Source organism: Harpia harpyja, chromosome 16 (genome assembly GCF_026419915.1).
Source record: "Harpia harpyja isolate bHarHar1 chromosome 16, bHarHar1 primary haplotype, whole genome shotgun sequence".
Lineage (NCBI taxonomy): Eukaryota > Metazoa > Chordata > Aves > Accipitriformes > Accipitridae > Harpia > Harpia harpyja.
The window spans coordinates 3,828,672-3,852,463 of record NC_068955.1 but is presented as its reverse complement, the minus strand read 5'-3'; the positions used below and the strand labels follow the sequence as shown (position 1 = coordinate 3,852,463).

Sequence of the window (23,792 nt, the reverse complement as noted above, 5' to 3'; positions counted from 1 at the left end):
TTTTGAAGCTGTATTTTACATAAAAGCCTACTGATGATATTTAGTACTGGAACTAGATTATATATATTACTACTGTATCTCTGATGCTCAAGTGGACCTTCCAAATATCCTCCAGAATGGTTTTAGAGAAGACATTCCTCACATTCCTTCCTATACGTACCATCTAATACCCAATTAGTCCATTGAAAATTGTCTTCAATTTGTGTGTCTTACTGCCTATCTCATCCTAACCAACTTACCTTCTTTTCTAAGCATTCTGCAAATTTCAACTGCTTCAACAGCTTCTTCTGCTTGTTGCTGAAGCGATTGTCCTGTTCTGCACTTGTTCCCTAAAGCACAGGAAATAAGAGTTGAATGTCATACAGACTAAAAATATCTTCAAGTATTAGTTTCCCACATATTTGCACCAGACAGTGCACAGCAACACCAGTCATACCATTCTCTAAGCAAATAAGCCTTTTCAGTTGTCTTTCAATTTTAGCACTATAGTCTTCATCTACCCTAAATGGGTAAACAGGCTCCTGAGCTCTACAGTGACACCTTAATTATATAATCTCCCTGGCATACTACTTACAAATTTAAAAGTACAGTAGTATCAAATTGCTATGAAAAGGACATATGTTGGAATTCACAAACTTCTCAGAAGGAATAAGCTCTTTTTCCTCTGTCCAAGAACAAAAATGTCATACTTGTTTACAGTGGCATCTATGAAACCTTTGGGTAAACTTCTCTGAAGCAAATCAGCCAACACGGAGCCAGCAAGGGTACAAAGAATACTATTTTATTGATCATGCTCTGTTGAAGTTCACCAACTCGTTCCACTTTCATGAACAGAAACTATAGGTTAATTCATTTGGAATTGAAAGGCTTGAAAGTCCAGTTCTGGAAAATTTACTTGCACAGAAGTAAACAGAACCACACATGAACAAGAGTATGTGCAGAACTGCATCCAAATACTGATGACCTGTTAATGATTCAAAACAAACCCACAGTTCACACGTGAAGTTAAGTTGATTCAGGAAACCAACCTGACTGATGGAAAACACAGGAATTTAATACATGCAATTTCCTATGCATAGAAGAAGGGGTTGAGTACCAGTAACAATATCAGCTGCTAAGGAACCAAAAGATAATAAATAAGAGCGAGCTCAAATTCTAAGGTAACCCCAACCACTTCATTTGATCAGAAAGCACCTGGAATTAGCAACATAACATGCTATGAAGTCATCAGATATTGAAAGGGAACAATATCCTAAAGACTGATTGTGGCACAGGCACTTGCCAGGATTAAGTCTGTTTAAAACTCTTAATAATATTTGCAGCCTACTGTGTGGCTTACACACTAGCAACAAACGCAATACTTGTCAGATCACTCAAGAATTTAATGTTCTATACTTTTTTTTTTAATTCTGTCTTTCACAACCCAGAAGTAAAATGGAAAGGAATAAATTTTTTCTTGGCCTGTTTATAACACATGGCAAGCAGCAAGGGTAACCAAACAAGACACAGAGAACAGTGTCACAGGAATTTCAAGGCAGAGACAAAACAGTCTACACTGACAACTTTACAGAAGTATGAAGAACCGCAAGAATTATTAACAGCAGCTTTCTTAATATGGCGAGTTCAAACTGCTGCTCTGCTGCACTTTTGTCATTTCCACAAGAACTTTGGTTTCTCCTGAACCCAGACTAAAACTAGACCAGAACACTGTTTACAGCCCCATTTCAGTGCCATGTTGCTTTTGTTTTTATAAACAGCCACCTTTCACAGGCCAGTTTAAAAGAACATTAGATTCCTAATTCAGTGTTTTCAGTCCCAGTAATTCTGCTGTCAATTACAACTACTTGTAACCTTTTTAAAAATTGCATTAGACAGAACAAGTGTAGTTTTAGCTTGTTAATTATTTTTCTCAAGCTAGTACGTTAACACAAAATTAAGTGAAGAGTTATGTGTGCCCTCATGTTTTAAAACCATCCTAGTTGCAGGAATAAAAATAATAGGGCTGAACAGGTGAATGAATCTTGGAAAATTAAATTGGTTTTCAAAGTTGTCAAGGAACACCCCAAAAATAGGTTCATTTTAATTAATGGAAGAAAAAGCTGAAAATAAATATACCCTAGGTAGGTTACTGTTTACTAGTCTCTGCAGAATATACAGCACAGCTGTAAAAATAGAAGAGAAAAAGGCAGCAATCAAAAAAAATTATCAAATACCAACCTAAAAATAAAACATAACTTCTTTTTGCTTTGAATACACTTAAAAATCTTCGCGTTACAGTTTAAAAATTCCTCTCTAAAAAAAAGGGCTGTTTTGTCTATTTGCTTTGAATGTGGACACCGAAGTGCCTTTCACTGCAAAACCGGGTTCACCTCCCATCTGCCCCTCGGCCTTTTCTCCCACACTTCCTCCCCTGTAAAGGCCCGTCAGCTCGGCAAGCAGCCGTGACACAAGCCGGTACGGGGCAGACCCCGACGCGGTGGGACCCCTCTTCCTCCGGCGGGGTCCGAGACCCTCCCGCCCCCAGGGCCTAGCGCAGGAACCGGTGGTCCCAAGCCGCACCGGAGTGCGGGGCCGGGTCGGGCGAACGCGGCCCCCAGAGACGGCGACGGAGCCCCGTACTGCAGGCACGTGTGCCCCCCCCACTCCCTCCCGCCGCGCACCGAGCAGCCGCCCGCTCCGGCCAGCCCGGTCCCGGGGCGACGAATCCCCTCCGGGCCGCTCCTTTCCCTCTCCCTCAACCCCACGGTGCCGCGGCTTCGCGGATGGGCCGAGTCGCACCGGCCTCCTTCCCGCCGCCATTTTCTTCACGGCGGCTCCTCACAGGAGCCTGCGCAGGGCGGGGGCGGGGAGGTGGGGGGGGGGGGGTGGCACGGCGGCGCTCCTCAGGGGGGAGCGCGGCACCAGCGCCTTCGCCCGCGGCGGCGGCGGGACTTGCAGCGCCTCGGTTCAACCGCCCGTCCCCCACCGGGGCTGCCCCGCCGCCTTCCCCGCCCGCCCGGCCGCCCCCCCCGCCCCGTGAGGCCGGCACTTACGCGGAAGAACCCCGCGTCCATCTTGCCTCCTCCGCCTCCTCCTGGTCGCAACGCGCTGCCGTCCCGGCGTGCACCGCGCGCCCGCAAAGCCCCCTCACACGCTCGGCGCGCTGAAGGAGGGAGGGAGGGGCGGGGAGGAGGGGGTGGAGCCGGGCTCCCCGCAAAGGCTCTCCGGCGCCTGCTGATTGGTAGCTGAGGCCGCGGAGGGTCGGTGCGCGCGCGGGAGACGGCCAATCGTAAAGCGCGGCGTTCCGCCGGGGTGAGGTGAAGGGGGGGGGACACGACTGTAAGGCGTCCGTATCACTGGCGCGCGGGTGTCTTGTCTGTGCGTGTGTTTCTCCCTCTCGCGAGATGTTGACGTGCAGCGAGGCGGCCCGGGGCGCGCGCGCAGGGCACGTGACCTGGCGGCCAACGGCGCATGCGCGCGCGGGAAGTAACGGCCGTGAGCGCCTCTCTCCGGGTTGGCGGGCTGAGGTGACCGCGGCCCCGTCAGCTCCTTCCCGGCTTTTTTCCCCTCAGGAGCTGTCTCCTCACGTCAGCTAGGGTTCTTCCTCGGCAGAACAGGGGCCGTTGCGGCCCCGCAGAAGACAGCGGGATCTCTGCACCACCGGGGCCCGTGAGGGGTGACTCCCGTGAGGGGCCGTGACCGTGCTGCCAACGCTGCCGCCCCACAGAACGGCCCAGGCCTCTGCCTGCGGCCCTGTAGTGCTCGCCTGGTCCACGAGTGCGTTCAGCACTCTGGCGGTCAGTAAACGCGATGGGCTGTGTTGAGTTACCCTGCTGCGAACTGCCGTGAGCGGTCTGGCCCTCCATCCCACTTAACGACAAATTGGCGTGTGCCTTGTGCAGACAAAAGTGTATGGCACGTTACTGGCTGAAAGACACCTGAGAGGATGGGAGAGTAAAGTCACAGTTCACTGGGGTTAATACAAATCCATCCAACGTAACAGCCCTGGGCTTTATCTGAAAGAAACTCCTATGTCCTTTATCTTTAAAAAGGAAGTACTAGGTCCCCTTAAATAAAGTTGATTCTACTTAAAGCACAACAGCTGCTTTCCACTTTATCAGCAGTCATTAGTAAGTGTCACAGGTGAGAAACATACAGTTTTACAGTTATGTTTTTGGAAAGTAAATTGGTTATGGGACACAGGCTAAGACCCAAAGAACATTACTGCATTTTATCTTAAGACTTCCAATGATCATACCTCTGCATTTTGCACAGCCCAACTTGGAATAGCGTTCGACTCGGCTACTTAACAGTCCTGGCACCGTGGAGTAAGGGGAAGGAGGACTGGGCTGGGGGTGCAGATAGTTTCTGAAATTTAGTAAAGTTGGCAACTAGGAATTACTTCATGGTTTTGTCTGTTGAGAAATAGAGTTGCAACCAGCTAGATGGGGGGGCGGACACTAGGTGGAGCTACGTGCTCTCTGCTGAAATAAGGTGGGTGAGGATCCAGGAGGGGTGAAAGCTGCCTTGCAGAAGTTTTGGGAAACAGGGCTTGCCTAGAAGTGAAAATTGAAACATTTTACTAATGTACTTGCATCAGTAAAGTGCCAAATGTGAGACTGAAGGATCCAACCTGCCGAAGCTGTTAATTCTAGAAGACTTTTAGGAGCAAGAAAAACATACTAATAGCAAGACAACTATTGAGTGTGCCCTTAGAAAAAATTTTTAGTGATATTTCATTGTATGTCCTGCAGACCAAATGTTCTCATTGTCACTGCCAAATACAGCCCCGCTGATGTTTTGTAAAGAGAGAAACGTAACCAAAGAACAGAGTAACAAAGTAGAAAGGTTGCTTGTACCACATTGCTGAGCAAAAAGGCACTCTGAGGCACTGTGCCACTAAGGGTTCAACTTTGTATTAATTTGCAGAGCTTCATGGATAATCTCTAATGAGTTAGTATGAATCACAATTAATGTGTTACACTTACATTGCCTATTCCCTCCAAAGGCTTACATGGTCTGGGATTTCTTTAATAGACCAATTTGCAATATCAGCTTTCAGTCATCTTTTTTTTTTTTAACCAGCAGGTTTACTTGATGGCAAGTCTGGACACAAAGGCAGCTAAAGGGGAGCTTTTCCAAAAGCTGGGGCATTTGAAAGTGGAAGCCAGGTGCCTAGATGGGGCGGGTTGAATCAGCGCTGAAGCAGCTACTATTACAGGGCAAGGACAGCGTGGGATTGTTCCTGGAAAACTGTTAAATCCACAGCAAATTATACAAGCATTACAGTGGTAGCGCAGTGGAAATACAGTGATTTTTGTTTCTTAAGAAGGTGATTTTGCTTGGTCAGCATAAGCTCTGGATTTTGCTGACAGGAGTCAGAATGGATTGTGGGGGCCTCCCAGGCTGTGCCAATATAAGGCAAATTTTACTGGTAAGGCAGCACGCTTTGAATTTTTCAGATTGAGCAATGCTAGTGTGGTCAAAGCAGTAATTCTCCTGCCAATAATAGTAATTCTACCAATCCAGAATTGTTTATAGTAGTACTGCTTATTCTGCTTCAGTGAAGCAAAGTGAACTTCATTGTTTTGAAATTCTGTAAATGGAAAGTAAACAAAATTTGCTAGAAGTAGGTCTGGCTGGTAACATTAAAAAATAACAGTAAGATGGGGCTTATCTTTTCAAAAGATCTTGATTTTGATACAGTGGAACATGCTCAAAAAACATCCTTAGCTGTCCAGAGATAGGAGCAGGAGGCCAACTCCTTCACCTTTCTGGAAAAAAATTAAATTGGCAGCTGCAGTCCCTTCTGAATGATTATATCAGTCATTCCCACTGCAAAAAAATAAGTTGGAGAACTAGGACAAGTAAAATATTTACAACGAGATTTAGAAACTTCACAAACAGCTGTCTTAATATTTAGTTTGGAATTCAAACTATGCTCCAGTTTCATACAAAAAAAAATTGCAAAGTAATTGAATTTAGTTTCTGCACAAAAATACCAGTTAGTAAAAATGACCTGTTCCAAGAGATGGCTTCACATCTTGGAGAAAATACATCAACTTATCACCCCAGTCCTTCCCCACTTTACTCTGAGAATGGTCAGCTTTGTTTTGGCACAGCGTGATTTAAGAACGTAACTAGTGGTGACGTGTGACAGTATTGGGAAGAACAGCAAGTGAACCGCTGCAGGACAAAAAGCTTTAAAGCTGGAGGCTCTCTGTGATCAATTCAGTTAGACAACAGGAATTTCTCTCTCTACAGCTCCCAAAAAGGAGTTAAAAATACCCTACTAACAGTTTTACTAAGGTCTACAAACAGGCTGGAGCCCTCTAATGGCCCCAGTAGCTTAGAGCTAACCGCAAGACGCACACCATACAATAAATCCAGACTGCTACGATACCGCTGTATTCCCTTCACACTCTGTCCAGCCATTCAAGTGAGTGGTTCCATAAAATCTGTGTGTGTCAAAGACTAGAGCTGTTTCTCAGAGCCTCACGTACTTCTATTTAAAACAGGGTTTAACTTCTCAACTTCTTCCTAATCCTTCCTATCTGTCCTGTCAGACAGTGTTTCAGGGCTGCTTTGATACACACACTTGAGACAATCAGTCACTGAATGTCTGACAATGCTGCTGTGTGTTCACACTCAGTGGGCTGTGAATATCCTAGGGAATTTCTTTGTTGCATTACTGTACACCCACAATCATCACACTTGCAAAACAACATCACTTTTGGTTACTTTCTAGAAAAAAAATATCTAAAAATAGTTCAAGCCTAGTCTGCATTAGAGAGCAAAGCATTTCAGGATGTGAATTGTACACAGTAGCTGTATAGAGCCTTGCTTGCTTTATACTGCCTTTCCATGCTTACTTTTTCAATTAAAGAACTTCTCAGATTTTGTGTTAAGACAAAACATTCTAACCCAACTCCAGTAATGAAACTAAAGCAGTTCTTGGCGTGAGAGTGAAAACCCTTAGATGTTGAGTTCATTTGGAAATTGATAGGTTACCAAGTTTATAGAAATATTTTAGAAATACTTGAAAATAAAAAGTAACTTTTTAATCTCAAACCATACATATGTGGCATTAGAAACAGGAAAGATGAGTAAAGATAAATACAATTTTGATACTTCCTGTACTATCCATCACGTATAAAACAGACTACAAACCTGTTTCACATAAATCATAACAAGCCCAGGTTCAACCTGAGTTGTAGCTTGCATGTCCAAATTTTTCTTCCAGTTTATCATTGCAGACCAGAAAAAGCTCAAACTCTCTGAGTAAGCAAAAGCTCCACAAAATATGAGTGTGCATCTTTTTTTCCAACAAATGGGCTTGGTTTATTCAGTCTCTCCATATCCAGAGCTCTGTAAGAAGGCTCACTGCGTTTCTGATTATTTGTATGCCTCCACCAGTTGATTTCAGTCATACGCAAAGCGTCCAGACCTTTTATTTTTCCTCCCAAAGACAGAAAGCAGGATTAATTACAATCTATAGACAAAATAAGAGCTTATCGCTATTCCAAATGCAGCGTCGCTTTGCTGTGGAGTCCCAGGTCCACGTAAATAAGAATTCCCATCTCTCTTCTCTCACAGGGAGGATGAGTGTCCCCAGTTACCTGTTCTGCATGTGGATATCCACAGGTATGAAAGTCACTGTTGGGTGCTGAGACAGGCTGTTGCTGTTCTGCCCTAAAGCAGGTGGCATTGCTGTTTTGGTGGTTTTGGGTTCCAGCTCCCGCTTCACTCTCATGCGTCTGTAAAGGTAAAAATGAAATTGTCATTTCATGCTGGCACATGTTGTGGTCTCTCCCATGGAAAGTTTTGGGAAGGTTCCCGCCGAAGCAGGTTATGATGAACAGCTACTGAGAAGTCAATACAAGCGAGGATTTCATCTCAAAGACACTAAATGGCAAGTCGGTGCTTCTAGAGCATATAAGTCTAACCCAATGCCCTGAAAGTGAGAAATCAAGCTTTTCTCTGGCAGCCTTGATGCACACAGCAGACCTTTCCCCTGTGTCAACAGGGATCCCTACAAAGAGCTTCCATCAAGCATCCTCCACCAAGGACCTCTTTCTGCTTCCTGGCAATTCAATCACAGAACACTGACGCTGAGTTTCAGGACACTTAAATCAAGCACATTATAGTTTAGATTCTCATGGAAATTTTCAGCAACAAATACTGAAATGGTCTGTCAGACGACAGCACACGTAACAGCGATTTTGGTTCATCTAGTCTCGTCTTAGCGAATTATAGAACTTGGCCACGTACCTGTTATATGTTTTCAATATGAGCAGAACCACTGTAAAAATAATAATCACTCCTACTACGATGGCAGCAACTATTGCTCCAGAACCTAGCAGAGAAGCAGAAAGGGGAAAAAAAGCCTTATTTACAAAGTTGTCATTGTACTGTTTGAAGTTTGCCAAGTTCAAGGTCCACTTAAGAAAAAAAAAAAGGCACCACCCCGCTACTTTTCTTACTTTGATAGAGACTTTGTTCTTGAGACTTTGTGGTCACATTTACTGAGAACTGAGTATTATTGATCAGCGGTGCGGCTGTCGTCATCTTGATTCGGCTACAGAAGAAAAAAAAAGAAGAGTGAGTTTATAAAATATTAACCAAAGTTTGACAGTGATAATTAGGCAACTACCCATTAAAGACTCAGAGCCTACCAAGTGCAGGCTCACTGAACTGGGGTTTTTAATATTTTCTTAGCGGTGAAAATCTGGCCCTGCTGAAGTCGATGGAAATTTTGCTAAAATCTAGTCTTGAGCAATTTGCCTTACGATATACACTGCTCAGTATTAATAGGATAAAATAAGATATAAACACAATAATGCATTATTACCTATACGTTATTGCTGTAATACAAGTTTTGGATAAATATATGTATTTTAAATGGTTTAGGATTTTAGACTATCATCTCGGGTTGTGAGATTCAGATCACTGAGTAAATAAGCATGAAGAGTTCTGTACCCAGTATTCGGTAATATGTCTTTAAGGAAGGGAAAACAAATCAGCACAGAAAGGTTTAAAAACTCTTTTATAGAAGAGAATTTGAAGTAGCTTCATTCATCTAACGTGGAGCAGAAAAACAGTTTAATCCCCTAACTCGAAACTCCAAAAGTTACATGTCAAACAACAGCTATCCCACAACAGAAAAAAACATCGCAACGTGACCATCACAGAAAGTTTACAGAGTTCAAACCAGCACCTCGCTCACGTCAGTGTCATCTCAGGTCTATTATTTGAAGAGGACAAGCCTGCAAGTGGATAGCTGAAAATATGCCTGCTTCTGCATTTTGGTAGGATAAAATTGTAGATCTAGAAAGAGCAGCCTGTATGTTTACTGATTTTATAAGCGTTTTCCAAGTGTTTTCTAAATGTGACTAGTAACCTTAGCTATTAAAAGACTCCTTCAGTCTGAGAAGGGTGTGAATACCACTTCAAACAGTCCTCTGAAACCATTTCAGCCCCCAGATTCAGAAAGCTAATACACTTAAACTATCCATCGAAAATTAAATTATTCTTCAACACCTGATACTGGAATTGAGTTTCCCGTTTCAGATGCTGCCCAGTACAACCAGGCAAGACTCTGCCCTGCTGTCTGTTACACTCCATTGGGATACTGTGGACATGTGGCATGTTCTTAGTAGCTTTGATTTCACAGAGCACAAGATACAGAATAGCCAGAAAATTATTGAGTGGATAGAAGTCAATGGGTAATAGAGAGAAGTGCAAATGTGAAAGGCAGTCTCCCTTCCTTGCCCCTTATTGAAGCTTTCCTAAAGGTTTCTGCAAAGTAGCATCCATCAGATAAAACACATGTAGTGGCAGGGTACAGATTTGATAGGCAAGAGGGAGAGCTCTGATTGCTCTTGACAAGCAGGGTGTTGTTTCGGGGTGGGGAGCCCAGTAGCTGAGTCAACACACGATGTGTACTTGGGAGGCTCTGCTAACAGATCTGTGAGGAATGAGAGAGATCAGTAACCAGCAGGATGGGAAGCAGTCAATGTCTGCCTGGGTATGAAGGATCAGAACTGCGAGGTCGATTTATCACATACTTCGATCCCCTCAAGTTAAAAAGGGTCGGTTTTTTTTCTTTTAATTTAAAAAACAAAAATAACTCTGTCTCGAGTCTGTAACTGGGTCATTCTCCTCTGACTGAATGATTCCTTTGTTTAGCCAAGGCCAAGTTAATTCAGCAACATGATCATCAACTGTAGCCGTAGATCTTTCCACACTGAAAGAAATATTTTGTGTTTTGAGTTTGCCCAGCCTTATTGTATAGCACAGCAAAAGGATTTACACACGCCTTGGAGGAAATCTGTGAGAGGCACCGAAGCTTGGGTAACAGCGCTATCCCCATCTCTTTTCCCCACCCATCCATTTGAAACCCGTGCTGATGAAGGTTGTACAATTGACAAGCAGAAGCTGAAGAGACTCTCTGTCACACTGCAGGCTGGGGAAAGCTGAGCAAGTATTTTGACTATGGACATAATTCAGAAAAAGCCACGTCCAACTTTTACCTTGTTGATCCTGACTAGGAGAGCACAGAGTCCAGATTGACGGAAGCATTTTTTCTCCTCCTCTGGCTACTAAAATAAAAATCCCAAATAAATAAGGCTCAATATTTTGATATTAAGCCACATAATATTCATACTTACTAACTTCCATCTGGTTCAAACCACCTTGGTAACGCTGAGCTATTTGTGCATGAGTCACCTATAACTGAAGAATTTTTATTGTTGACAGTGAAACTGCCTGTTTACAAAAAGGATGAGTTCAGCCAACAGGGTGTAACAATCTAAGATGCACTTTGAGAAATGCATCAAATCTTTTTTTTTCTGCATTGTCTAACAAGTAAAGAGGTCCAAGGTCTGTGTCTCAGGCCAGAGTGGGAGGTGCCAGTCCTCTGCTTTACCTACAGCAAGTCCCAGCTCCATTCTTCCCCTGTGAATCAGCTGGGTTACACCTGACTAAGCCTGCGCTGCAAGACTCAAGGACCCAGCAAAGTCCAGCAAAACCCATGGGAACCTACCGGTTTCGGGGTATTGCAGGCTGGATCCTACTCTGTTTAGAAAAACATTTGGAAAATCAGGAGTGCTCAATAAAAGCTATATAGCAGGGGAGAAGAAATGGACTTTGATACAGCAATCACAAGACATTCTTTCTTTATGACACACGGCATGCACTTCCCCCTGTGCATACACACCTGCCTGGGGTTTTGAGAGCCACTAATTCCTCCGTAGTTCTCAAGACTGGGGGTGGGGGCACACACTGCTGGTTATTTTTGCATCCCCATATGATGGAGCTGGAAGTGTTTCCATAAAGTTAAGCTTTGGGCAGGTTTCCATTTAAAACACCTTTGCAGATACAGCGTATAGGTTGTTTTGGCAAGCGGTAGCAATGCCCCCATTTATACAGCCTCCCTGCCCTCCCCACCCCGTCAAATTTCAAGCTGAATGGCTGTGCTCATTTACGACAAGATGGGGATCAGAGCTCATCTGTCAAGCGATTCGTGCAGCACCTGGCAATTACAGGAGAGGGGTGACGGGGAACAGAGGGGTTTGTTTGAGTTTTTTCCTGGAGACCTGGACTTTGAGAGCCAACTCCCTGCCTGGGAAGGCAGGTGCCGGTTAGGAAGACACACAAATTCAGCGCTTTGCCACCTAGAAAAAGGTCATATTTGCATCAAGCTGTGTTGCAGGCTTTAAACTAGACACGAAATCAGCTATTATTTCTCCAGCAGTAATATATACTAGTTTTGACCCAGAAGCTCAATTAGAGAATTAATTCATCCTTTCAACTCCACTGCTGCACAGATAGCATTTTTGTCTTATATTGTGGCCAAACACAGGCTGAAAACCAGGTGATTTTTCCCTCCTTACTTATCCAGGTCTAAGGAAGAGCACTGGCTGCCAGCTCTGTGACTTGATTCCCTTCCCAAAAATGTCAACAGGTCAGGGTCTTAAGTCACAAAACCCACTAAGGAACGGGACGACAAAACCCAGCACTGGTTTGCTTGATTTCTGGTTTTCTTTCTCAGTATACTAGCCATGACTGCTGCTAGGAAAGGGAATATCCTCTAGAATATTTAGAAATAGACTGGAATTTGTGCTATTCTCTTTCCTCAGGTCCTCTTGCAAATGTAAATGAGCAGTGCCATGTGAGAACCACCTTACACGATCAAAAGGCCACTGTGAGCTGAACTTACATGAACACTACCAGGGTGCTGCAGCTCTGTGAGGAGAGGCAAATTATCAGAGGCATAAAGCATTAATTCCAACAAACAAATGCCAAGATGTCATTGAAGAAGCCCAAGAAGCAGTCAGACCCTATTAAGTATGGGGGGAAGGACTTTCTACCACATGAGTGGTAGATGTCCTCACAGTCAACTGAATCTCATATTTGTTCTCTTGCAAGAATTCCACACCACGGACCCATCACCATCTTTTATCCTGCAGAAGAAGAGGCTGAGGAGTCAGCTACCATCCACATCCACCCTCCCTCGGCTCCAAAGGAGCTTTGTGCTAAGGCACCTCTGTTTGATGCTCAGCTCAAACCACCCGGGCTCAGCTCAGCTCGCACATCAACCTAAGCAGCAAACTCACTCCCATCCAAGGGAGAATTTAATAATTCTAAGTAAGTCCAGAGTTTTTCCCCCTTCCTAAAAGTAACTGAGCTCAAGAGCAAGGACCTGGCTTGCGAGCAATCCCCAGAGGAAGCGGATGGATGCTTCAGCTCCTCTCCTGCCTCCACCCAAGCAGCCTGATCTTCCCTGTCTTTGCAGCAAGGTTTACCTTGTCTAATCGCAGTGAAGACCGAGTGGTTTGAACCTGCGTGTTTCATTGTTCCCTGCTGTTTTCCAGCAGCAGGGGAATCAATTGAGCATTCATGGCACAGCGCAGAAAGGAAACAGGCTTATATTTAAGAGTGGCAAACTCAGCTTCAGCTCCCCATAACCTGGCAAACCATCCACCTTCGATCCAAACAGCCTCGTGGCAGTGCAGCCACGTGCTCCCGCACTCACCTTCCAGCAGCATCATGAGCCATGAGAACCGGGAACATGGCCGGGGGTTTGAGGCAAACTGTAATTTCAGAAAGTAATAAAACCACAGTGTGCTTCAGTGAGACCTGAATGTGCCTGAATTTACCTTGTGAGGCTCTAAAGAGGGAGGAAGGAGGGAAAAAAAAAAAAGTTCAAAGTGGCTAGCAGGAGCTAAGGCATAAATGTGGCCTCAGGCAAACAACCCCGCTCTGTATGGAGCCTGTGTATTAGTACGTGTTCTGATGTCAGACCAGCACCTTTATATAAGCATTTGTCTCAGGTTCTGGCATGAGTTCTCCAGGTTTAGCTGTTGTTAAAACACATATTAAAAGCATTTCATTTCCTTGCCAAGACACAGAAAGTTACACAAACTGCAGTCAACTCTACTGTGCAGTAGCGGCACCAAGAAAAAAAAACCCAGCAATTCTACCTGCGTGGCTTGTATCTTGAGAGGGCTAAAAACCCTCAGCTCAAGAACTGAGGAGGTGAAGACAGGTCCCCAGAAAGGAATTTCGAAAGCCATGCCTGGAAATACGAACCAGAGAGACTTTGTCGTTGACCTGTCCAGGAGCAATGTCTAAACTGGACTGTGAACTGCAGATTTCCCAATTCTAATTTTTTGCCTTAAAATGCTGGGCCACACACATTTCTCCTCTCCCTCTGTGTGAATGCACTTATTCATGGGAACTACACTAACTCCACCATGTTCAGCAAAATGCATTCATATCATAAAAACACTCTAGATCCTTCAGGGTAGGACTGCCTATGCAGACAAGCCAGGATAGGGAAGCAAAACAAGCCAGAGGTATTTTCCCACTGGTTACAGGCCAGGATCTAAGGCACACTCAGATTAGAAGACTTGCTCGGACACTTGTGAAGTATATGTCAGAACCAGGATTTGAACTTAAGTGGAAAAACCCCACCGTGCCACCACCTGAAGTTCCTGCAGCTCAAAGCTTGTGCTGCTCAAATGTAACCTCCAGTCGGGTTACAGAACTATTCAGTGGGGCCTGTCAGGTTGAGCTCAGATGCTTGTTGTTGAATTTTTTATTTTTTAAACACCCAGACTCCCCCTCTTTCACTGACAAATATCATATGTGTCATCTAGAGCTTCCCACTAGCTCTGGCCGGCTGTCTGGGATTTCCCATCCTGGACCCAGGCATGTTTTACTGCTTCCCTAGGTTTCCAGGCAGACCCGTGAAAGCTGGGATGCATAAAACTCCCTCCATCCAGAAATGCTAAACAAAACTGAAATTTTAAACTAATATATCATCCAAAAGAAAATGGTCTGTTTAATGTGCTGTGAGTAAGGCTCTTTAAAAGACATTTACAATAAATCATTTGGTCCAACGGTTGCATTTGCAGAAGATGGAGTTACTTCATTATTTACATCTGAAGTGATTAATTTAAGAGGAAATGGAGTAACATTTTAAAACAAAACTGCCATTTACATGCAATGCACAGATGATATATCAGATATCAGGAGAGCTGGGAACAATTTTGCAGCTTAGTCCTGAAAGGAATGCTAGAGGTTTTCTTTTGTTGGCAGCTTTTTTAAATTATTATTAGAAGGCTCTTATTCTACCTTTTCAACGTATGACTGTGCACACACAATATGCTAAATTAACGAACTACGAGTGGTGTAATCAAAAGCTGGCAAGTAAGTCTCACGTGATCCACCTTATTATAACAAAGAGGGAAAGGTGCAATACACCACTTGGTCTTTTTTTTGGAGAAAGGATTGCTTACTCTCCAACAACAGAACCATGTCTCAAGACTTAAAGCAAAATAATGCACAGATGGATCACACCGATTTCCAGGTTCATGAGGTGGTCTCCAAGGCTCAGACAGCGTCACTAATATCTCTTGGTTTGCCCCTGCAACCAGGAAAGCCTTTTCTAACACTGCAGCATGACACACGAGTGATTTGTACCTCCTTCGGGGCCGGAGCTAGCTCATGGTTCTCTGCACTATGTCAAGATGACCATACATCATTTTCTTCATCAGATGTGCTCTTCTACCACAAGGCTTTGTCCGAGCAGATATTGAGGGTTTTCTATCCCTTGGTATCTGGGCATCCTCTGTTTCAGCCATCGCTGCAACGATTCAGTAGCTCTGCAAGTATGGCTGCACAGCTGGAAATCTGGGATACATCCCCTGTGCAGCAAGTCCCGTGCTTTCTGGAAAGGATAGGGTGAACTTCTGTATTACATTCTACAGCAAATTGCTACAGATACACCACTGCATCCCAGAAATGCTGCTTGTGTGCTAGAGATAGCTCCCATGCACACAATTCAGCCAGGAAAATCAACATGAGGGATGTGAGGGACAGCCAGTTCATAGTACAGAACAAAGCCTGAGGCTGATTCCCAGCTCATCTGGACTCAGCAGGAGCTGGAAGTCCCTTCCATGTAGAGAGATATTAGCAGATCCATACTTCTGAGCAGCAGCTCCCACCGGTGCTTGGCAGCATAATTAAGCTCTGTTTTGAGAATCAAAAATGCAGTCTGGTGGATTACAAGACTCACCACAGCAACAGGCAAAGAAAATCCACCCACAGTCACGCACTTAGAAAGCGATGACTGTTGCAGCAGGCGCAAAGCATCACAGGAGCCCAAAGTCCACACGGGCTCCCCAAACACGACACACTCCGGACTCTTTGCTTGCAATAAGGTGCCTCTCCCTGCTGCACACCGATAAGGTCCCACGCACCGTGTGTGTTCCTGGGAGCACTCAGGTGGGGGACGCAGGAGGGAAGGATGTGCGATTAGCAGTTACATATTACCCAGAAAAAACTGTTTTGGAAAGAAGAAAAATGCCTCCAGGCACCTGTATGAATCTCAAGGCAGGAGTGACTCATGGGGGAGGGTGAATGAGACTCAAGGTGACAAATTTTAGAAACCATCAACGTGTGCACTCAAATGGAAAGCAAGAAAATTAATCCGAGCTGAACCCTCGGTTAGAGTCTGGCAGCGGTCACACTACCCAACAATTTGTCTCCGCTGTTCAAAGAAGTCCCAGCAAACTGCATGTTGATGGCAAATTCAGTGGAGCTGGACAAATAAACCACAAAAAAGCAGCTTGCCCTTGAGGACGGTCTGCTTCTGTTCTTGCAGCAGAAAGTCAACGCTGCTTTGTGCACGTAATGCTCTAGAAAGGGCCCTGTTACTGCAGGGCTCATTTCAGCTCTTCAGCAGTATCTTTGGAAAACTCCCTACAGCTTTTCAGATTCCTAGAGAAAAGAGTTTAAAAAAAACCACTGCAGATTCAGCAATATTTTTGCAGAAATGATTATCAGGCTCTGTACCTTGCTGGATCTGCCATTTACTGAAAGGTTGGAGCAGTTCAGGAGATCACACTGTTGTAGAAATCCTCTCTCACCTGGATTTTCCATCAGGGCATCTGCTTTACTCCAGGCACAACCCATAAATGCTCCAAAGCAGGAGAGAGGGGATTAGGACTGAAACTCTGAGTGTGGGAATTGCAGCATTAACCTTTTTATTTAAAGGTCAGAAACAGGTATCTGTCTGAAAGTCCAGTATTAAACGCAAGATACCAAGTAGTTCCCAATTAGAAAGGAAGAAAGAAAAAATCCAAACAAAACCCAAGGGATAGTGGTATGGAAAAGGAATCACATCATGGAAGGATTAGTTTCATTTAGGGCCAAAGTTTTCAATAAATGTAACTTTAAAAATGGAGTATGTGACTACAATCACTTAGAGGAAGGAAATGCCTCCCCACTTCCAGATCAGCCCCGATTTCTGGGATCTAACCCAGACTGAAGTCGTCTGAATCTGCATTCCTGCTCTGCAGTGCAAGGTGTGCTTTCTGCATGCTCCCTATAGCTCCAGAGCTCCTCAGAAAAGACAAGGCAAAGATTGCTCAGGACAGAAAAAGAAGAACCAGCAATAGGAAACAGAGGAGCATTTCCCTGCTAGTTCAGAGCTGGATAAACCCACATTTCAGTGTCATCCTGGACCTTTGAAACACCACCACTCCGGCCAGCTGAACTGCTCTGGGAGACAAAACATTTCTCTTTGCTCATCAAAACATATGTCAAAAAACTAGATATTGCAGCAACGCTCTCCTTGTCACTGCTCAGTATCTGTAGCCGGGCTTGGCACTTGTTCTCAGTGTGACCAGGCAGAACGGGAACACTCAGGAGGCCCTTACGCATCAGCCAGGAATCTGGAGAACCCAGAGAAGAAGAGGAAAAGGCAGGTGAGAGGAGCCGGAGTGGGGCGAGGACAGTCTTGGAAATCCTGGGAACAAGCTGAATGGGGCAGCCACTGCTCCCCGTAAGCTGGTGCCCTGCGGATGCTGAGCCAGGCAGCGCAGCCAGCACCTGCCTTCGGGACAGAAAGACTCTACCACTCTCTTTTACAAGAGACGAGGCAGCAGAGGCAGTTTTCAACACACTTTTTAAAACACGGCAGGGGATGGTGATGTGCTGCTTGTTTGCTGAGTAGATCGAGTCTGAGATAGTCTCCCCTTAGCCAGAGGTTGAATGCAGGACAGACAGGCATTTAATCGACATGCTGAAATACCTTCCCCTGATGGAGACATGAAATAAGCCTGGAGAGAAGGCTAGTAGGTGAGAAGAAATGTGTTCACACATTCTCACAGAGCGGTTCGAGAGTTTTCTCCCCAAGAGGGGCTCAGAGCTCAGCATCCCACCGCCAGCCTTTGGCAGTGCCCTGCCTGCAGTGGGACACACGTCCCCTCTCCCGGGGACTCGGCTCCCCCGGCCGCATTGCCTGGCTATCTTTTACTTGCCACTGCAAAGCACCGCAGGACAGATGTCGCACAGCCTGGTTCTCACGGGCAGTTCAGAGAAGAGGAACTCGACGGCCCATTTTGTGTTACTGGAACAGGACCATTAGAAACCACAAAAACAATGTCAAAGCATCGTATGCAGCTGGAGAACAGCATGAAATTAATTAACATCAGTAGCACGGGGCAGATCTGGTCTCCTGCTGTGGCATGCAGATCTAGAATCAGATCCAATTTGAAAAGTTTCCCAGAGTTCGGGGAGTTTTTATATCTTGTCTGGCCAGTTCATGTCCCTTCCCTGTAAAGGGTTGGCCGAGTTACATGCGTGCAGCAAAGCAGCTTTCCGTGGTGGTTCTGACAATGAAGAACAAGAATGAGTTTTTTAGAGACACTGAAATGTATTTGTATAACCATATTGTGTAGACTTGAGTATCAGTGACCTCTCGTGAAGAGCACGCCCCCAGCAAAAATGTCCTGTGCTTTGCCTAGACATATGGGAAACTTGCCTTAAAAAACAAAGAACTGCTAAAATACTGTCAGTCGCTTGTGACAAGAGAAGGAAAAAGGAGTTACCTGGAGCAAATTAAGACTCATAAGGACAATAACAATCAAAAAAAAGAGACGGACGAGCCAAATGCATTGAAATCTATAGCCTATCCTCCACCTTCCTTCCTAGCCAAGCCAAACCATGGCTAGAGTCCAGTATCACTCGTGACTGATTTGCCCAAACCAGGACTGGCTTCCCAGACTAGGAAACCACTTCTCCCAGTTCTGATACCATCGGGTGCCTCCCCGGCCTTCTGTTCTCTGAACCCTTCGCTGCCTGTGGGCAAGTCGCTTACCCAATGGCACGTCGATGCCAGGAACAAATCCAAGGAGGAAGGCAATCCCAGATGTGCCTTCAGGCACCCCTCGCTATGTCCAGCAGAGCCAGAGAGATGGCAACAGCTATTTCTGGATTTCCCTTATACCGAGATTCCCACGGGACAGAGCAAACACCCATGGCTCGCACTGTGACCCACAGCAGGCTGGAATGAGTTTGTACCCTGAGCTGTCTTTCATGTCAGAGAAGGGCGCTCTGCACTTATCAGCACAAACTGTAGCACGTGAATCAACCCAGCTCCTGTTTGCTGGTAGATGGGTGTTCATTTTAATTTTCTAAAGACAAAGACATCTGCTAGGTCCAGAGTTTTGAGGCTTCTATTACAGACTAATAAGTAAATAGGAAACTTTGTCTTTCCAAGTAATTATTTGGGTTTCTACTCTGCTCCGAGCAGAAGCACGAAACGGCCACGCAGCACGCAAGGCTGCGGTGCTTCGGATCGGCACGGCAGATGATGGGCAGCCCAAGTCCCCCAGTGCTGCTGTGATGATCCATGGGCTCATTTACCTTCCTCAGCCTGAGCATTGCCAAATCCCACCAAAAAGCACTTTCTTTGCAAGCCCACAGCCGAGTGGTTAAGGGCTGATGTTATGTGGGATGAACCTAGGTGTGTGTTTCGTCCAGGGGGCTGTCTCCATCCGAATGGGAGGATGCGATAAAGGCAGAGCCCTTTTCCTCTGGCCGCTCACCCAGCCTGGTACTTGAAGCAACTGCACCATCAACCTCGTAGCTGTGCAGGGGGATCCCCAGCTGGTAGCTGGCTCTGAGCCGCTGAAGGCGAGGAAGAACCCTGACTCCAGGGCCCCTGGAATTAGGTTATAACTTTGTTTCTCCATGGAGGTGGTTGTGAAAACATTAAGCTATGTATGTCAGTGGGAAACTGGATGACTCAGACATCCCAGCAGCTTTTTTTTCTTGCTTTCCTCCTCTGTGATCTCCATTCATGCCTCATATCATCTCTCCCTGCAAGAGGCCTAACGAACACTATAGGTTTGGCTGCATTTCCTGATTTCTGTGACTCAATAAAAGCAGCACAGTCATCCCCACCACATTTTTTTCCCCTCTCCCACATCCCCAACAATAGGCCAGGTCAAGGCTCACTCGCCAGCCCCGACCAAGCCCCCTCCCAACACAGCCGCTCTTCAGCGACGCTGATCCCAGCCTGGCACAAGGGCATGAGAACCCAGCACGTGAGATATCACCCTGGGCAGCAGGGGCTGCTTTGGGCAGACTCCAGCACCCCGCAGGGTGTTCCGCATTGATGGATTTACCCCGTGAACACAGTAGCTGCTGATCTAAGACCGCTGTAGGCACTCGGCGTATCACTCACGGGCTTCTCCAGCTCCTTTGTGCACTAAATCCTGACTGATTCACTGTTTATTGCCATAAGAAGAAGAACTTAGTGTAACTAATAAAAGTCACGCTTTCAGTAGCAGCAGACAGATAGGAGCAGGGCTGGACAGGAAACCTCCATGAATTACTGCCAACAAGGGAGCCAGGTCTACTGCCAGTTGTGGATTGGAGTTTTAGGACTGCTGTCCTCTGCCTGCAGCTCAGCATGTGGTACAATGTACTGCCCAGCTACTGGACTGGATCTTCTGCGATTGAAGCTGCTGATCTACCAGAAAAATGCAAATCTCAGTACTGTGGTAAAAACGTCTGCAAGTTTCATATCCTTCAGTTTTTCCTGTATTAAAAAATACACAGAGAATTCTGTATGCAATACAGAAATGCAACTCCTTTCACTTTGCAAACAGCAGGATGAAAGCAGTCGCAAAATTTAAGTACTGCACGTGCAAACTTCTTCAATCAATGAAGCACATCCACCTCTTCCAAGAATGCTGTGTAGACAAACACGTAGGCAGTGCGATACTTTATGCTTACACCCCATCCTCCATCAGAACCGTTCAAAGCCCTTGGCAAGCCCTCAGTGTCCAACCCTGGCACTCACAGCCCAGTTACCTGTCCACGCAGCAAGACAATAATTCTTATGGGGCCATGAAGTCACGGATTACTGCACTGCCTTTGTCTTCTGGTTCCTAATCACTAAATCAAACCCTCCTGCCCAAACACTCCATCCAGCACAATGTATCACATTAGTGAAATTTGTTTACACAATACTATGCTTCCTTTAACAAGGACTTCTTAGGGCATTAAATACACTAATTACCATGAAAAGCCAGAAATCGCAGTTCAAACCTTTCAGCAACTTCAGCATGTTCCCAAATAATGAAAGCAGTATAGTTTTGTTCTGTGCTGGAGACGCTCAGCGAACTGTAACACAATGCTCCAAGCTTTCTAGTTCTTTTCATGTTAAATATTAGCCTGCCAGCCCTTTCTAGTATGCCGCTCAGCAGATTGAAAAAAAAAAACTCCAACAAAAAACCCACCAACAAAACCTTATTTATAGCGCTGGGGGTGAGTAAGTCAGGACAAGAGATTCAGCATATCCCCCAGTGATGAAAGGACACTGCTAGGGAGAGAACAATCTTTCAACAGCCGTGCAGACTTCTCTCTGGGGAGGAAACAACTTGCCAGATCAGTTCCAGACCCTGTACCTTGAAGGTTTCCAATTAATGAAACAACTGCTAAAGCACCAGTTTAGCAGAGAATCGTACGAAGACATCTGCTCCGTATTTCTTTCTGGTTTAGAGTTACCAATAAAAAACTTTGCTGCACATAGAAGCATTTACTGTGGTACGTACGATCACTTGCACATAAACCCGGAGTAACCTCCCTGAACCGCCGAGTTCCAGCCATTTCACTGGCAGCAGAAACTAAACTCGGAGCTTTCGAGCAGAAAAATTAAATTTATACCAACTCCAGCTACATACGTATACCCAACCCTCCGCGAGCTTTTACCCACCCAGCTACCGAGACTACTCACAGGAGGATGCTGCGGGGCTTCAGGACCTCATCCTCGGACCGACCTTTCCCGCAGAGGCTGCGGACGGCGCTTCCCTCCCCACCGGCACCGGGACCGGGACCGGGACCGCCGCCGGCTCGGCCCCCGCCGTTCCTTCTCCCTCCCCCGCGGGGCTCCACGCTCCTTTCCCCCGCCAGGCCGGGTCGGGGGAGCCGAGCCCTGCCCCGTTGCGACCCGGGGAGGGGGTTCAGGGGGGTGTCGGTACCGGCAGGTGGTTCCCCCGGGGCCGCCCAGCCCGGCCCCCGGCGCCGCCTCCCCGGCGCAGGTGGGGGGAGCCCCGGCTTGTGTCGTCCCCCCCCCTCTCCCCGTAGGAAAGAAGAGGGAGAGGAGTTCTGACGCAGAAACTCAGGCTGACGTAAAGCGAAGTCGAGCAGTTTTAAGGAACAGACCCCGCTGCCCCCGCGCAGCCCCGGTACCGGGCTTGGGGGGGGGGGAAACAGCCCCCGAACCGCAGCCCCGGTCCCGGTCCGGGACTGAGGGAGAAGCTGCCGCCTCCCGAAAAACCCGAAGGCGGTTTCCGACCTTTCTGCTGGGAAGAGCGGTGTACGTCCCGCTCTCGGCACTGCCCCGTGTCCGGTTCCCCACGGGGGAGGGATGTCACGGGGGCAGACGGTACCAGACCGGGCTCACAGGGACATCTCGGACCCTCTGACGCGTGGGGCACTTCAGTGCCCAAAAGTCTTCCAGCACTTTTGGAGAAGAATCCCGAACGCATCCATCCCAAAGAGGGAACAAAATTGTCTACTCGGTAGTAAAAGGATCAAACTGGGAAGGAATTCTTGCCTTCAACCTGTACTTAGTTGGCTTTATTCTGCATTTCCCACTAATGAGTGGGGAAGAAGCATGTGACCGCAATCCCTGGCTGCATTTTTCATGTGGAAATCATGCTCACAGAAAGGGATCTGCCCCTGCCTGAGGCCTGATGCTGCTCCCACCAGAAACCGGGAAACCACATTAACAAATCTGCAGAGCCCTTGGTCTGGGCTCAATTCATGGTTTACGATTGTTGAGCTGCCGTGCAGAAGACATTTCCCCCTCCCCGTCCGGCATCTCAGCTTTCCCATCTGCACCCAGAACTAGCACCACCAACCTCCATTATAAAGCAACCTGAAACATGGATGAAGCCTGCCTGTTACAAAATCCTGCCTCCATACGGGAAAGCAGCCACAGGAGCTTCATAATGATCCATAAACATGTGCAGCGGATTTCTTGGGAAGACCAGAGTACATCACTCATGGCTACCCAGCTTCCATCAATGGCTGACTTCACTAGAGTGAAGGTTTGACTATAAATGAATCTATAAATTATTGCTTTTTTCTGATTTAAACCTCTGAATCCTCAGACCAGACCTTGTCTGAGCTGGCATAGACTGCGTGGTGGGATAAGGGCTTCCTAACTCCTTTTCAGGACTTTTACAAGTAACAGTTAGTCAGCTACCACTGGGTTGTGTAACAAGACGGGTTTATCTGCACGTTTCCTAACGCATTCATCAGAAGAAGGGATTTCCACATGCTGCTGGGTTTGTAACATGCCAGTCCAGTGAAACTCTTCTGCTCCTGCCTGTCTCTGCTGTGTCATGTGGGCAACAAAGTCCAGGGTGGAGGGTCTGGGCTGGCATCCTTGACCTGGAGTTTTGCTTGAGCTGGAAACTGGTAAGAGACAACCAGTGACATGAGCGTAGATCCAAGATTTTCTACTATGACAGCTTCTCTTTAGGGACAGCTCTAGGAAAGCCGCGGCTCCTGGCAAGATGAGTTTCAAATGCTTGGTTTGTACCAGCTGGGGCAAGAGAAGTAAGGATTGCTGCAGGTCCCACACACACCTTCACACAAGAAGTCGGGCAATGACAGCAGGCAGCTTCGTGGGGAACGGTGCATCGCTCTCCTGCAGCCTCCCCCAGCATCCCCACATCCCCCACCACCCCTCCACATCAGCATCTCCTGCAGCTCCATGGGACTGAGCTTCCTCCAGCGCAACCCTGAACCTCGCCTTTCTCACCCCCAAACACGGGTGACTTTCACTTCCAGTAGCCTGGAGGACAAAACTTGTGCCGACTGGTCTGAACGCATGTCTGCAGCCATGGAGCCCAGGTATCGCTGGCTCTGCAGAACCCCAGCACGGCACATTTCTAAGCATTTCACTGATAAAAGGCATTGCTAAAGCAAACCAGCTCATT

At 46.4% G+C, this 23,792-nt stretch overlaps 2 protein-coding genes across 21 annotated transcripts in view; both read right to left on the bottom strand.

Annotated features, from left to right (window-relative positions):
- SRRM1 (serine and arginine repetitive matrix 1) overlaps window positions 1–3,167 on the bottom strand; it is an 18,483-nt gene extending 15,316 nt beyond the window's left edge. For 8 of the 12 annotated variants that reach the window (XM_052810817.1, XM_052810818.1, XM_052810822.1 and 5 more), the window contains exons 1-2: window positions 3,033–3,167; window positions 240–329 (exon numbers count right to left, since the gene is read on the bottom strand). In XM_052810817.1, coding sequence (XP_052666777.1) covers window positions 240–329; window positions 3,033–3,053 — 111 coding nt within the window. In that variant the 5' untranslated portion in view covers window positions 3,054–3,167. Of the gene's footprint in view, window positions 1–239; window positions 330–3,032 lie in introns of those variants that run through there. The other 4 variants (XM_052810825.1, XM_052810828.1, XM_052810826.1 and 1 more) reach the window with 1 other exon arrangement.
- Window positions 3,168–4,876: 1,709 nt separating this feature from the next.
- Window positions 4,877–22,470, bottom strand: NCMAP (non-compact myelin associated protein). 9 transcript variants are annotated; one of them, XM_052811652.1, is made up of 6 exons: window positions 15,563–15,636; window positions 14,968–15,214; window positions 10,512–10,580; window positions 8,463–8,557; window positions 8,251–8,335; window positions 4,877–7,736 (listed from the first exon to the last, which is right to left on the bottom strand). In XM_052811652.1, exons 4-6 carry the CDS (start codon window positions 8,545–8,547, stop codon window positions 7,595–7,597), a joined length of 312 nt encoding a protein of 103 aa, XP_052667612.1. In that variant the 5' UTR covers window positions 8,548–8,557; window positions 10,512–10,580; window positions 14,968–15,214; window positions 15,563–15,636; the 3' UTR covers window positions 4,877–7,594. The 9 variants fall into 9 exon arrangements, with proteins under 9 accessions (XP_052667612.1, XP_052667611.1, XP_052667609.1 ...); XM_052811651.1 differs by lacking the exons at window positions 14,968–15,214; window positions 15,563–15,636 and adding an exon at window positions 21,578–21,672; XM_052811649.1 differs by lacking the exon at window positions 15,563–15,636 and having other exon boundaries at window positions 14,968–15,232.
- Between the last annotated feature and the right edge of the window lie 1,322 nt (window positions 22,471–23,792).